This window comes from Lethenteron reissneri, chromosome 16, assembly GCF_015708825.2.
Source record: "Lethenteron reissneri isolate LAM-NWPU_2019-01 chromosome 16, ASM1570882v1, whole genome shotgun sequence".
Classification (NCBI taxonomy): Eukaryota; Metazoa; Chordata; class Hyperoartia; order Petromyzontiformes; family Petromyzontidae; genus Lethenteron; species Lethenteron reissneri.
In genome coordinates this window covers 4,521,061-4,536,598 of record NC_083794.1, presented here as the reverse complement: position 1 = coordinate 4,536,598, position 15,538 = coordinate 4,521,061, and the positions used below count along the sequence as shown (strand labels likewise).

Here is a 15,538-nt window from a genome sequence, read left to right as displayed (position 1 = left end):
TGATCTTCCCATTATCATCCCCTCTTTGAAGTCGCTTTTCTGGGATATGTATAAGTGTTCCAAGGAAATTGGCCATCCCGTATTTTGTCAATTGCGTAACAACAGCACCACTGGAGACAATGCGTGCACATGCAGTTCTACCCTCTACCGGTATTGTAAGATATTATTCTTTAAACAATATATATGTGACAGTCAATTTAACACAGAGACTTTCGCGACTGATATTATTAATATTTTTTGGGTCAGAACACGTAAATATAATGGCACATTTAAATTTACGCGATCTAACCCAAAAAATCTTTACGACGAACATGTGACGTTTTTGTCACCTTCGAGGTGGCAACCATAATCCTCCTCACGGCTTTGTGATGGCGGTGCTGATGGGGGCGGGGGGGGGGGACGATGTGGACACCTGGAAGAGGGCCGAGAAGACGAGGAAGGTGTAGACGGCGCAGGAGCCATCAGCGTCGGCCATGAGCTGGGCCAGGTGGCGGCGCCACGTCCCCTCGGCGTCGTCGCACGGCGCCGGGCAAAACGCGGCAAGGATCGCCGAGAAGAACGGAGCAGGTGGCGGCGGTGAGGCTGGCTCGGGCTCACTGGTGGAGCGATCGCGACGGGTTTTAAGAGGAAGCAGGGAAGGCCAGGGTGGTGTGGGGGGGGAGAGTATACACACATGAAATCGGTTTCACGTCTGAACGATCTCGCTGAAGCAACGTGACTCAAGCAAGGTTTATGTCAGAGGGGGAGAGCCTGATAGTGGAACATGCGAATTACGAGCACATGTGGTTTAAAGAAAATTACCATAAAGGAGGAGAGATAAATGTGACGGTTACATAATGGTGGTGTGCGAATGCCACCTCTCACACTTCACATGAGTAACACTACTTTTTGGTTCTTTCAGTAAAGTCAAGTAGAAAGAAAATTAATTCAATAATAATAGAATACAACGTTTCGATTGCAACACAAGCAACCGCCATCAGGTAAGAATGAATGAGAAAACAAACATAGTAAACTTGGAAATATAATGCAATACAACACAGAGAGTCGGCTAACACAACAGTCAACACCCTACCTGGTTGATTACGTTCTTCCAAAGATTGCTAAATTTGAGAAAACACAGACATGGAGACACATAGACATACACACAAGCAGAGAGAGATAACACAGAGACCAACAGAGAGACAGTGCCTCTATGTCGAGGCCTTAAATAGAGAGAGAGGGGGGGGGGGATTGGTGTAGAGAACAATGAGAGATTTGTGTGGAATTCCAGACCATAGCAGCCAAACATGACAGCCGCGTGCACTCACTTCCACTGCACCGACTGGCTTTCATCGTCGTCATCGCGGCCGTCGTCGGAGTGGGGGGAGGCGAGGAGGTTGTCGGTAATGTCGTCAGCGGGATGGCCGTCGCACAGGAAGAAGACGGTGGGCTGGGCGGTGAGGGACTCCTCGCTGTCCACGGCTTGCTCCTCCCGCTGGGCACTATCGCAGGCGTCGTCGCAGGCCGCCTGCGGTCAAGAGGTTCCGCGTTTAATTAGTTCGTTCGATTCCCCCCCCCCGCCGCACCTCCGATTAGCACGTACGGCGTGAAAGAAGTTCAACGTACGTACAAACATGACCATTGTCGCCATCCCTCTCCTAGCTATCCGTTAATGCCAATTCAGTTGAAACAAGTAAACCCGTAAAAACTAAGTTTTTCACTCTAAATCCTTTATATGCGTGGCGGCTAGAGTCCTCTCGTCCTCTGGCTTGAGATGGCTGCAATCTATGGGTCAGATGATTGTCTGCCAGTATTAAGCAATTGGTAATTAAATATTTAATTTGTTTTCCCTAAACAGTGTAAAATTTTGGAACAAAAATTTTCACGAAAATTAATTGTCACACACAACGAGTATGTGTGGAAAATGTCAGCTCGATTGGATCACGGGAAGTGGGTTAAAAAACGAGCGAAAGATTTGCACGGTCCTAAGCAAGCAAGCGAACTTAATATAAAGGATTTAAAATATATTCGCCTGTGGAGGACGCGGGGATCGATCCCGCGACCTTTGGCATGGGAAGCGAGGGCGCTACCAACTGCGCTACTCCGCCACGGCCTGTGGAGGGGTTACGCTCTGGGCTCCTATACTGTGACGTTCAGCCAAAGCCATGAATGAGTTCTATTAGAATAAATGTAAAATAAAAAAAATTTGCCTAAAAAGTGTAAATTTTTTTTTTTTCACGAACATTAATTGTCTGTCACAACGAGTCTGTGTGGAAAATGTCAGCTCGATTGGATCACGGGAAGTGGGTTAAAAAACGACCGAAAGATTTGCACGGTCGTAAGCAAGCAAGCAAGCACGCAAGCAAGCAAGCATGCGATCTTAATATAAAGGATTTAAAAAAAGTCAAACTGTCTCCCCGCTCAAATGAGAAAAAAGGGATTTCACTCATCTTTGTTGGTCACAAAAAGGTGGCCAGTGGAAATTCTTTGAATCCTATGGCAGGGGCCCATCTCTCCAACACATGACCAATGTTGACTGTGCACAACATGGTGCTCGAGATCAGTTTATGCTTCTACGCCAAGTATTCCCTTAGGGAAAGTTATCCCAGGGTGAGGTCGAGGAAATAAAATTGTCTTTCTGCCCAAATGAGCATAGGCTCGTACTAATCCCCATAGGTAGCCCTGAGCCAGTTGTGTAAATTAAAAGTTATAGACTAAGCAATCATTGTAAAGATGTCATCAACCACTTTGGGTCATGACTTGATTTGTGTTTTCTTGTCAACCTCCACGTCAGCAGTGTGGGTGTGTGGAGCGAGGTGCAATGCTTTGATTGGTGTAGACCTTCTGCCGGTGTCGGAGCCTTCTCCTACATTAACATTAGCTGCCCCGCCCATCTCTAAACCTTTATAAACAGCTCTTTGATTGGTGGAGACCTACTGCCGGTGTCGGGGCCATCTCCTACATTAATATTAGCTGCCCCGCCCATCTCTAAACCTTTATAAACAGCTTTCCCTCAGAGGCTAACCTCCCTGTTCCTGATGACGACCACTTGTGTTGCGATCAAAACGTCGTGATATTTTTAATTACTTTATTTTTATTATTTTATTGTTATTATTTTTTATATCTACGTGACTTTACCGAAAGAATCATAGAATATTAAAAGTTAATGTTTACTTCCCACAAATTGGCACTCATTTCATGAGCTTAGAGGGATGGACCAAGTATACACCCGAGTAGGATTTGAACATGTAACCATCCGATTGCAAGCCCGTGTTTTTGAACAGCGAGCTACTGAAGAATTGTAATGTATTACTTGCTGTTAGTAACTCAGCTTATTGTAGAGTATAGTAAGTATACTGATGGTGCTATGCAGTTTATACTTTAGTTTTTTATGTAGTTTATACTTTAGTTTTCTACGTGGTTGTTGAGTAACTGCAGCTACATATCATTAACATTCCTTTCCTTTGTTACTGCTAATCCCTGCACCCCCCCTTGGTGCTGCTGATCCTGCATAATGCATGGGCATAATATGACTTTGAAACCCCCCCACCCACCTCCTACGCATTTCCATGAATATGCTAAATTCCTCTTCATATGCACATTCTTTTTGTTAAGGCGCTCTTCCAACGCCAACGCAGCTTATATATAAGCTCCTAGCTTGGTAGTGTCTCATTCTTCACCTGAAGACGGCTGCTTGCGTTGTAGCCGAAACGTCGTGAGAATTATTTTATTTTATTATGTTTTATTTTTATTATTTTATTACTTCCCTTCTACGTGACTTTACCGAAAGAACCAAGAAGACTACTGAAGATCCTCTTGATTAATGAGGGCACACCCACACACTACACACAAAGGCAGTGCTGTTGCACCAACGCTATGCCCCACACTTGCAATGTGTGCCATGCGTACAAACAAGCTTTGAAAACAAGAGCACCGCAATCGATGCACAATTCTAGGCTTGCTTGCATTACTCACAAAGCAAAGAAACAGACATACACAAACACTTTATCTTTCCTTAACCCAGCTCGAATATCCGAAACGTTAAACAGGCACTGCCTCATTTATCACACAGAAAGCTTTAAAGAAAGAGAAGATTAAAATAAGCCTGTAAGCTCGCATGCTATATTTCTATCATATTTAGTTTATTTTGATATCAATCAATTACAATTAATTGGGCTGGGTGGCATTTTGGCAAATGTCCTTGATTCACAATTAGAAGATTGTGAGTGCAAACCCGCAGTGGATCCGACTCATTCAAACTCTGGTGCTAATTATATGAGCACCATTTTCGTGGAAGCCAACTACAGGCAACCTATGGATAGACTGGCCCATGTCATGATAATGTGGAATTTCCACCACTTCCCAAGGGCTGCTGACAGAGAGGAACGTCAACCTATAGCTTGATAGGGCAGGAAGAAATGGAGTTTTTTTTCTCCCCCCATTTAGAATTTATGGCACATGGTGACCTCATGGTGAATGACCGTAGGCAGCTTCCGTAACAGAAGACTACTGTGCTCATTCCTCCACAAATTGATGGGCAGTTGCAGAAATAAAAATAGCATATCCATGCAAACGGACTCAATTGGCTCGCATGCCAACTGCTAGGCCATTCAGCCACCCTATATTTGACAGTACGTCGCTGAATAAAACATAGAATTTCGTTAGCACTTTAAAGCTTCAACGTGTACAATCTGTGCCAATTTTAAAAGGGTAAATAAAAATAGACAACAACCCAATCATTTTATGCCGAGTCATGCAAGCTCCCAGTTCGATTCCAATTTTGTTTGAGCATGCAACTCCGAAAATGTATCTGGGCAGCACTGAAAGAAGCAAAAATGGCGTGGATTAAACGATACCAACCTTTACAGAGGGCTTCGTTGAAAGTTGCAGGTTTTGGAGAAAAATTCTGTAGCTTCAGGTCTTCATTGGGTCGATTAGAGGTTCGTTTGCAAATGCAGCTGGCTAGCTTTTTTTTTGCACCAATCATGCAAGCTCAGAGTTATGCAAGATTTGTATCGATTACAAAGAACCACCACCCGAGGGAAAATCAAGAGGTAGGCAATAGCTTTTGATCGACCCTCATTCTAGGCCCTTTATGCATGGGGTTTGCATGCATACAAAAAATATATATCCCAGAGACCAAAGTCTGAAGATATGATTGGGTTATTTTGAAACAGCCGAGGGTGAATTAAAGGCGCATGGCTATATGTTTTGGCTCCATGGCATATTTGTTTAACACCTAATAACAGATATATTACTTCAAAATACAATTGGCAACATTAATTAAAAACATTGCTTTTGGCACAATGCAATGGTGATTATTACATTTACACTAAAATGTGTCACATTTCAGTCAATTTGATACGTACATATTTTAACAAATTACGAATTTCATAATTGGAACAGCCTAGAGTGCGCAAAAAAAAGCTGTGCAGAATTCAAGTTTTTCCAGCATGCAGGTTGAAGGCAATTTAAGGGACTCCCCACGTCACACGTAATATTCACAGATTATAATGAAAAATGCATCCTAGATTATGCAAAAGAAAAGCAAATCAAAATTTCATCTGCAAAGCTTCCCAAATGCACAGCCCTGAACACCCAAAAAGGAGCGTGTTTATACACAGAAGAGAATTTACACAAACAGACAAACACAGATAGGAAGGGATAGGGTAATGAGTTTATAGAGGCCGAAGCAGAAAGCTATCCAACCCACTGATCGCCCACCTCATGCCCAAGCAGGCTAGCCACAAGATCGCTGCTCTGTGCATCTGTTTGCTGAGTATAAAAGACGTCCTCTCCGGGCAAGTCATGCGCCAACTGTGAAGCACAAAGCAGACATGATGGGGTGAGTGCCGTGCAACCCGTGGGGGCAGGCGCTTTTTTTACCGAAAGACCCAAAGGGTAAAGAGCCATGTTTATTTGTTCCAAGCACCAGACATTGTGCCTCCATAAACTGCAAAAAAAAAGGTTTTCTATGGAATAACAATTCTGTCCAAAGTAGATAATAGTAGAAGTCAAAAGGTTCACATTGTCACAGCCACCACTTATTGGTCCGTCATCCACCTCGGAAGAGCCCCCTGAAGCACCGATGATTCGAGCAAAATCGAGCGCGACAAAAACAACAAGGCCCTCTCTCTGCGAGTGCCACGCACCTGCGACTGGGTGAGGATCTGGCTGACGGTCAGCTGATCCTCCTCGCTCGACTCGTCTGTGTCGTCGGGGTTGAGGCGGTGCAGGCTGGGCGTGGAGCCCGCGAAGTTGGACTCCTGGGCAGCGGGCGGCCCGTCCTTGCCGATGCTGTCGAGCGAGCGCCGCCGCACGCCCCAGTTGAAGTTGTCAACGCTCTCGCCCTGCGGCCGAGTCAAAGGGCGCAAAGGGCAGAAACGCGACGGTGAGAGGGCACTGGCGGGGGAGGGGTGGGCCCTCATTAATTGTAATCACAACAATAACAACTATTTACATTGATAAAGCGGAAAAAAATGCCACCTCAGATTATCACGGTTTGCTACGTATGGTGCGAAACAAGTTCATCATACATACGTACATTTTGGTCTTGCTACCCCTTTGTCACCATGATACCACAATGACAGTCGATCAGTAGGTCACATGTGGTGGGGTAAAGTGTGAGTACTCCCTCCTTCTACAAGACTTTTGCCTCGAGTAGAAGAACTAGGCCAAAATACGCCATAGAGGGGCTCTCTAGCGATCCCTCTAGTGAAGGCCCTTCCACTTCACAAAGCAGTGGCTTCAGCAATATAATGCAGGGCTGCACCTTTACCTTTAACCACCATGCCATGACCTACTCTTTACTGTAGACTAATGGTGTGGTTAAGTAAATCAACATTACTTGAACGCCTGACAGTGTAAAACCGATTCAATGGCAAGCACGTCACTCGCCAACGCTTGTGGCCGTGGACTGCATCTAATTAACGTGTATGGTGACGTCACGAACCAACCTTGAAAGCGCGGAGGCAGTTAACATAACACGGGGGGGGGGCGGGGGACAGCGTGACAGATGCACTTTGACAAACGCAACTCGGCAGAAAGCATGCATCACTTGCGACTAGACGGCTGACCGAAACGTGAGCTTACCTGCAGCTCCTGCAAGTCAGCGGGAGCGAGGAGAGAAGGGACCGCGTTATTACGGAAACGAGGAAGTGAAACAAACGGCCCAAATGGAACCGAGCATTGACCACAACGAGGAAGTACGAAAGACATCCAATTCTTTGAGAAACTGAATCCTGCTCATGTCCCTCAACAAATGTTCCCAGGTCATCGTCATGATCATCGTCGTCGTCATCGTCGTCGTCGTGCACCATTCCCTCTTGGATCAAATCTCTTATTATATTAGTGCAACTTTTTTGTTCAGTTGCAGCTGCAATGAAATGAATTATTTCACCTACCAAAATATAATTGTTCCAACATTTCTTTCAAAGCTCTGTCAGAGCGTGTTTCTGCCGTAGCAGACATCCTGTGGCTAACTGTATCTATAATAATAAGAAAGCACCTTTCATGTAGAAGTATCTCAAAGTGCTGCGCATAAAAATAAGACTACACACACAAGTATAGATACAATCTAAGTATCTAGAAGAGTACTTTTCGTTAAAGTCCATTTCACTGCCTTGAATTATAGGCTTCAAATAATGTTTGACTTCCCATATAAATTTCTCTCTGTTTGTTCTATAATTTGGTCCCTGCAAATTCACTCATAATCATCGATGATCACGCCTTCGGTATGTAATTTCCATCATTGGCTAAAGGCCACCTATGGAGATGAAATTATTCAATGGAGATGAACATTATTCAATGCTTATTCAAGCATGGAGACCGTAAAATATTGGGAAACGTGGCTTAAAATAATCTATATGACTCGACAGGTTGGCAGCAACAGGCCAGCACGCCTTGTTAAAGAAATACCACAAGTGGAATCTGGTAGAAAACACCGTCGTTGGATAAATCAAACCGAGTATGTAGCACGCACAGGTGAGAGATTGCCAGGGCTATCCCAGTGCGTTTGCGGGTAAATAACGCTGCAAACATGCTTGCCTTCATATGCATCGTGAAGATGGTTTCAATCTGACAGCGAGTGTGGGTGGGAACGTCCTATCGACTGTGAGAGTAGTTTAGTCCCCCGTCATTCTGACTTGCTCCATTCCTTGCTGTGGCTTTCAAGAATTCTTCCCGTGCAATGCATGTTTGACCGGCACATAAGCAATGGTGGAATTTCTATGCATTACAACCCAAGGCTGGCCAACTCGCATGGCGGTGTGCCGCGACCAGGCTTTTCGGGACGGGCAGGATCGCCGCGGGGTCTGCGAGCGGGATGCTTTGCGCCTACAGCCGCCCCGCCCCACCCGTGCTATGGCATTCGTCTGTGAAAACTACTAGACATCTGTGCAAAAGAGCTTTATAGCTCATCGAATTCCTCCAGTATAAATACATATTGTGATTCATAACCTACTTTTAATGTGGGCATCGAACGAAGCAAAAGTAAGCCAAAGTGTTTCCTTGCACAAACAGTGGGAGAGTGGTCGTCTGATTCTTGATGCTCAGTCGCCAACATTCCACTTTCTCATGACAGGAGCCGGTGCATCCAAAGTATGATCACTGGCCGTAGTCAGAAAGACATCGGGATACATAAGTTGAATGGCACTGAGAAAATGTAACTAAATTAAACTATACAGAAGAGGCTATAAACATTTTGAGTCTGGTCTAAAAAGCACCGATTGTCAAGGCTGAGCTGACTTAAGTTGCCACATACTGTTCCAGACAACGAGGCTGCAGATGCAAAACCTTAGTTCTGCTGTCCTAAGCTCAGTGGATTTCACACAGAGCAGCCCTTCTCCATAGCAGATGAGTGTAGCTTTTGTGATGATACATATGGGTGGATGGACTGGTTTCTCTTTGCTATGAAATCGAGCGCTTGCGGACCTTGATCTGGACTCTCTCGAGCATGGGTAACCAGTGCAGAGCGACTTCAAAGGGTTTAAAGAGCTCGCAAGACGTGGGGGCCAGGCAAACGGTTCTGGTTATGAGGGTGTTCTTGAGACACTGGTGGCGTTTGCCAAGGTGATTGTTGACTCCGTACAGCAGGAAGTTGAGATAATCAAGGAATGTGGAAACTTGACTACAAGCGACGGTATTGCAGCATCCTTGTCCGATGTCACATGGAGCTCAGGTGTGGTGAGCGCATCACCGGATTAGCGCGCTGATGCGTGATTCAAAGGGGCGAGACGTCTGTCGAGTGTAACACCCAGCAACTTGAGGTTGAAACGAGTTTCTACGGAGCTTGAGACGATAGAAACTGGCACATTCAGACGTCGTAACTTCTGATGAGAAGCAAGGATCTTGGCCGCGGACTTTGAGGGGTTGAGGAGGAAACTAACAGTGCTTGCATCACTCTGGGACGTTTTTTTTGTGTTCCGTCGCGGTGCTGTCCGGCACAATGCGAAATGCCTCACTCCACATGTTGGCAGTTCCTGAAGAAGCTTCTAGCACGTGGAGCCAAGCATCTGACATCATTTTTTTATTTAAAGCTTTCCTGACTGCAGGGATTCATATTCTTGGTTCTTTCAGTAAACTCACGTAGAAGGGAAATAATAAAATATTACAAATATAAAACAATCAAATTCTCACGACGTTTCGACTGCAACACAAGCAATCATCATCAGGTGTGAAATCCATAGCATGAAATTTTGAAAAAAGTGGCGGTTTTCCCTTCTACGTGACTTTACCGAAAGAAGTGCCAAACAACATTCGGGTACGACCCGAAAACACATCATCGACGAAACTGTAAGGGGAAAAAGCGTTCAAACCTTCACATGGATAGACCAGGCACCTACTTGTTTACCCTTTATCCTACAGGCACCTCGAGGGCATGTGTCCCATGTGGACTCCACTGCGGCACAATTACCCCACCGGTACTGCACACCAGCCAAATGTGTCGCCGATACCGCCGGTCGGCCAGACGCGCACAACGCAGCCCTCACCTCCACGTCCTCGAGCTCCACGTCCAAGAAGTCAAAGTCCTTGAAGACGCCAAACTGCTGCTCGCTGGTCGTGTCTTCCGTCGACTCGATGTCCTGGCTGCCGGCCTCCTCGCAGCTGCCGCCCAGCCCCCCCTGCTGCTCCAGCAGCTCGAGCTCCCCGTCGGACGAGAAGATCACCTGTAAAGTCACCCCAAGCAGGCCCGAGCATGTACGTGTCAACGATGGGCCATGTGTTCATGTACATGAATGGGTTAATGCTCATGTCAACGAATGGGCTTGTGTTTATGTCAACGAATGGGAATTGTAGATGTTAACTTTTACCATAGAGTTCACGGTCAAAGGTCAAACAAGTTCACCTTGAAGTGTATCTTGTAATGCGGTCTCATACAGAGTCCAATTGTCTCCCTGCTCGAATGAGTAGGGCACGGTGCTCGTGTTCGTTGGGGGCCCTGAGCCAGTGGTTAAGAGTTGCACACAGCTACGGTGGGGTCAATCTAACCACATGATGGGTGCTGTTGACTTGCACACCGACCCAAGGATAATAAATCTACAACCCTCGCACTCGTGAATCATGTGCTCTTATCAGTGCCACGTGGCCACATTAACGAATTGGAGCCACTACGATGGGTGCAAGTGTTCACTACTCACAGATGGGTTCTTCGTCAGGCCAACCTTTTCACCGCAAAGGGACAGTACGTTCACCAGTCGCTCTCGTACCCTCCGCTGTGAAACAACGCCAGGCAAAACGCGTGAGGCCGGGGCTGTTAAGTCAACACTTTGACATAGTGCAGAAGTATCTCACTGAAGCATTTAACTATACGACCCTGGCATTATATGTATTCCTTTTAAATGCCTCGTATTTTCGCATGAACTTATTCCGCATTGTACCTAGTGAACATGTGCTGATCGGAGGTGAGGGGGAAGAACAAGGTTACGTTGTTTAAATTTGTTGTATGTTTTTTTTCCCATGTGCCTGTTGACCCCCTCCACCACCTCTGATTTCTGCACCTGATTGGGTATCGTGTTTGGGTTCAGTTATTAAATAATACACATTACAACTAATCATAACAATTAACTGATTACTATATATCCTCTTATCACAGCAGCCCTTTGGCCCACTTCAGCAATTGTTTCTTGCTGTGGTTGTCCCACCTGATGACGGATGCTTGTGTTGCGCCCGAAACGTCGTGATTTAATTTATTTTATTTTATACCTACGTGACTTTACCGAAAGAACCAAAGAGTATGGATCCCTGGAGTCACGAAAACTTCAAATCTAGATTGATTACTAATCTATTTTATAATTACAATACCCCCCCTCTCCGCCTCTGATCTCTGCACCTGATTGGGTTAAATGATGACATCACCCTACTGCTCGATTTAAGACCGGGGGTAGGTGGAGGGCTTCACTATTCTGACAAATTTAAACAAAACGCGATCTAACCCAAAAACCTTTATTATGAAGAGATATGATTAGTGGGGAATAATAATAAGTGATCTGGCTTGGTGGCAATTTGGTTCAAGTATTTTACTCTTATTCTTACGCATCGCTTGCCTTATTTGCCTCTTGGGTCTTTGGGTAAAAACACGTAGCTATGTTCAAAGAAAATAACAAAAAATAACAGAAAAACAACTGGCCCCTGTCACAGAAACATGGACTTTCCATTAATGGATTAAGTCTTCCAGAGGAAATAAGCACTACTCCCCATGGCTTCCTTGAACGTGGGGACGACCTTGACCTGACCGGAATGATCACTCTAAACATGGTGGCGACAAACGTCCCCCACTAGGTGCTTCCTGCCAACCTGCGACAGATGGGGTCTCTTCCAACCGACGTGGAGCAACGTCCCGGTCCCAGTTCCGGATCCGGCTCCCGATCCGGACGAGGCGGAGGAGACGCTGCGGCTGACCGCCATGCCACGCAGGAGCCCGTCCGGCCCCAGTCGACCCAACCGATCGTCCCGCCGCTTCCCAACTATCGGGATCTGAGGTTTGCGAGCCACGACAAAGACCCCCGTGTAGCCTTAACAGACTGTTGGGGCAAGTGCTGTTAGCGAGCATCTGTGAAGGCTGGACACGGCACACGAAAGGGGTGGGAGGCCAGCACCACGCCCGGCCGCCTTTGTCTCCGGAGTGGTGATGTTTTTACACATCGCCCTCGGTACTCAATTAAGGCTGAGTCGACCTAGGGGAGGCCCAAAATCGATTCAAATAATCGTCACTGGTGTTGGCCATGAGCGGGTATCGAACTCGGGTCGCTGGGTTCGTAGGGCAGCATGCCGCGCGCTACCGCTCTCCCCGTTAAGAGAAAAATGCGCACACACACGCGCGCGCGAATGAACATGCATGCATACACAAACATTCAGACGTGGAGCCCCCATTGCCCAGAATGCGCCCAATCTCAGAAGATCCTGAAAGTGCTTGGATGGGAGACCACCCATGCATGACAGCTGTTAAAGGCGATAGATTGTGAGGCTGTGTCGTGGGCAACAGAGAGCTGAGTGGAAAAAAGTTAACTGCTATTGCATTTCTACTCAACGCAAAATCTTACTAACCAGCAGCGGTGTGAAGTATGGTCAAATATCCCCCACGACCCAAATCGTGTGGGGGAGGCCCTCATCAACAGCGGACTAACAATGGCTGTACATTTACACGAGTACATGTACTGATCAAGATCACTTGAACCCACTTGCTGCACTGCCACGTATCGGTGCCTCACAGCACGGGGAGGCAATAGATTATCTCGGCATACGACGATCTCGACATGGTGCAAAGACATCGTGAATGCACACTCACCTCTGTGATGTCAAACTGGAACTCCAGGGTTTTTCCAGGCAGACCCTTGTAGGCATTTCCCGCAACAGAGCTGGAGGCACCAAGGCTGGCTGATCGGCCAACCACAAGCTTTAGGATATTGAGTGCCTCTTTCCAGTGTGGGCTCTGGGGATAATCAGAATAATAATATACGTTATTTCTATGATGCTGCTATGGTGTAATGGTCACATGAACCATTGGACTTGCAATATAGATGTCAGTTTCAGTTTCATGTATTAGGTATAACCCTGTGAGCTATACAGCTCATGACTCGGGTGCAACCGCAACAAAACAAAAACATGAACAAGAAACATCTTCAAGTGACTGCACGCAACAGAAAAATCCTGGAAAAAACAGCAAAGTCTTCCAGAAAAAACACCGTATTTCAACGCTGTGTGCAAAAAATCCCAGTGGGATGCAAGTCAAACAATAACAACCATGTCACTGGTTCATTCTCTTGGCACAGCATTGGGCATATTTCTTATATCCTCCAGCCCCTGTTTACCCAGTGCTGTAAACAGTTAATCAATCGGCAGGGGTTCCATGTGGTGGTGTAGTGTGGCTACTCCCACCCCCTCTCAAGTCATCTGGTCAGGGTGGAAGAGTAGGCCGAATGCTCTCTGTAGCGTCTCTCGTGCCCACAAATCAGTGTTCTTCACTCATTTTCAGAGGGAGGGGCCGTTATCACCGATAAGATATCTTCAGTGGGAGGGCCGCCACACTGCCTGAAAAGGGGTGTTTTCACCATTTGCGTATTGTGTCGGGGGCCGCACGTAAGGGGACGCACTAAAGGCCACCAGGGGGCTCCAAGTGGCTCGAGGGCTTTGCAATGAAGAACACTGCCACGAATGGAGGGATCGCTCGCCGACATTGGCATCAGTAAGCGAGTGCAGGGCTGCACCTTTACCTCCACTTAATTTCACTAGGCGTGAACTCATAGGGATGACAAGTCTCTTCTGCAAGAGTGATCTGGGTCAACGAGTAATGGGCAGGGTTACGCATCTCAAGGACTATACACACACAGCGAGAGAACACGACAGCTTTAAACTGCCTGTTCACACGTGCAATACAGATGACAAGGAGTTAAAGGCATATTGGTAAAAAATGTATTGTACTCACAACTTAAGATAAAAATACACTCAAAATTGGTGAGCAAGGTGGGTGGGGCCAGCTTCTACCAGCTACCAGCGCTGTCACGGGTGACCGACTGCACATTTCCAATTCAATATGAATGCCAGCCAACTCACAAAATAATGCTGTCAGTTTGCCGAAGACAGTAAAGGTTTTAAATTGATAGTTTAGAGTATTTGGCCGCTATAAATGTCCACGTGATGAGCCACTTTCGTTGAGCTATCATTTGTGATAGGCGGGTCACTTATGAAAAAGAGCCATATAGCTCAGTGGGCCTTACCTCGTAAAATTTTAAAAGTTTCTAGTTTTATAGAAGTAAACAAAATTGGAGCACAACACACACATATGGCTCATTACTGTGCATTCAAGATTAAGTCACTGTGGGTGAGAGTAAGCATGACAGATGTTGGGGGGGGGGTAATTTAGACAACAGCGATGGTCGCGAAATATCTTCGGTCTGCACGATCCTACATTTACTGCGAGACGAGGGAAACAACACAAAAGCTAACCGCCGTTCCGAGTGTCACCTTGGAGATCTCCCTGCCGGTAGTACGCATACCTGGACATACTTGCTGACGACCTTCATGACTTCAAGGTTGAAGTGCTTGAGGGGAGCGGCAGTGAGCTCCACTTGGCTGAGGAGGCTGTGCATTGTGAGCAGGATGGAGCGCTGCATGCTGGCCAGACCCTTTTCCAGCAGCTGCCGGCACAAAGACAAAGATCCCCCCCCCCGTGTAGCCTTAACAGACTGTTCGGACAAGTGCTGCTAGGGAGCATCTCTGAAGACCGGCTGTGGGCACACGAGGAGGGGTTGGGTGGCCAACACCATGCCCGGCTGCCTTTGTCTCCTGAGTGGCAATGTTTACACACCTCACCAAGTACTCATTTGAGGTCGAGTCGACCGAGGGGAGGCCCAGAACCGATTCAGATAATCGTCACTGGTGTTGGCTGTGAGTGGGAATGGAACCCGGATTACCGTGTTCATAGTGCAGCTTGCTAATCGCGACACTACCTGCTACACTACCCGCTCCCCAATGCCGGTACACACACACACACGTATTACGATCCGTTTAGCCTCATGCATTCTAGGGGTAAGGGATGCCGCTGTGGTGTAATGCAACATAATAGTTAGCACAACGGACTTGTCATAGTAGGTCACCGGTTCGATTTCCCGGCACAGCGTATTAAACGATGGTGCAAGTTTATTAAGTCCCCCACCATGCGCCTCTGTGCACCCAGAAGTACGAATGGGCGATGCGAGGTATGGGCATCGCGTATGAATGATGTTGAACTTGTTTCGCACCGTACGAATCCAACTGTGCTAAAATCGGAGGGGCGGATATATAAGGAGACAAGCGCAGACGCGTGCACGCACACATTGGGGACATCAATTCCTCCTTTTGGCAGCTTGCCTGTTGCGGCGCTAAGCGTGGCTACTCTCTCACCTATTTCCAAAGCATCACGCCCAGCGTGGAAGAGAGAAGGCCAAAATAACCACCCCAGTGGGGACCCTTCCACCAGCAGTGGCACGAGCAAGAAATTGCAGGTGCTGAGCACCTTCGCTTTTTGCCGTTACAGGAGGCACGGGTTTGTGAGCGAGCACCCAAGGGTAGGCACGACAGATGG

The 15,538-nt window shown here is 46.9% G+C and overlaps 1 protein-coding gene across 7 annotated transcripts in view; it reads right to left on the bottom strand.

The window, feature by feature from the left end:
- LOC133342866 (protein furry homolog-like) overlaps positions 1 to 15,538 on the bottom strand; it is a 138,631-nt gene that overhangs the window by 16,766 nt on the left and 106,327 nt on the right. For 5 of the 7 annotated variants that reach the window (XM_061552215.1, XM_061552216.1, XM_061552217.1 and 2 more), the window contains 9 exons: positions 14,472 to 14,612; positions 12,764 to 12,907; positions 11,773 to 11,952; positions 10,617 to 10,691; positions 9,969 to 10,145; positions 6,132 to 6,329; positions 5,704 to 5,796; positions 1,308 to 1,507; positions 413 to 596 (listed from right to left, as the gene is read on the bottom strand). In XM_061552215.1, coding sequence (XP_061408199.1) covers positions 413 to 596; positions 1,308 to 1,507; positions 5,704 to 5,796; positions 6,132 to 6,329; positions 9,969 to 10,145; positions 10,617 to 10,691; positions 11,773 to 11,952; positions 12,764 to 12,907; positions 14,472 to 14,612 — 1,392 coding nt within the window. Of the gene's footprint in view, positions 1 to 412; positions 597 to 1,307; positions 1,508 to 4,839; positions 5,797 to 6,131; positions 6,330 to 9,968; positions 10,146 to 10,616; positions 10,692 to 11,772; positions 11,953 to 12,763; positions 12,908 to 14,471; positions 14,613 to 15,538 lie in introns of those variants that run through there. The other 2 variants (XM_061552219.1, XR_009755191.1) reach the window with 2 other exon arrangements.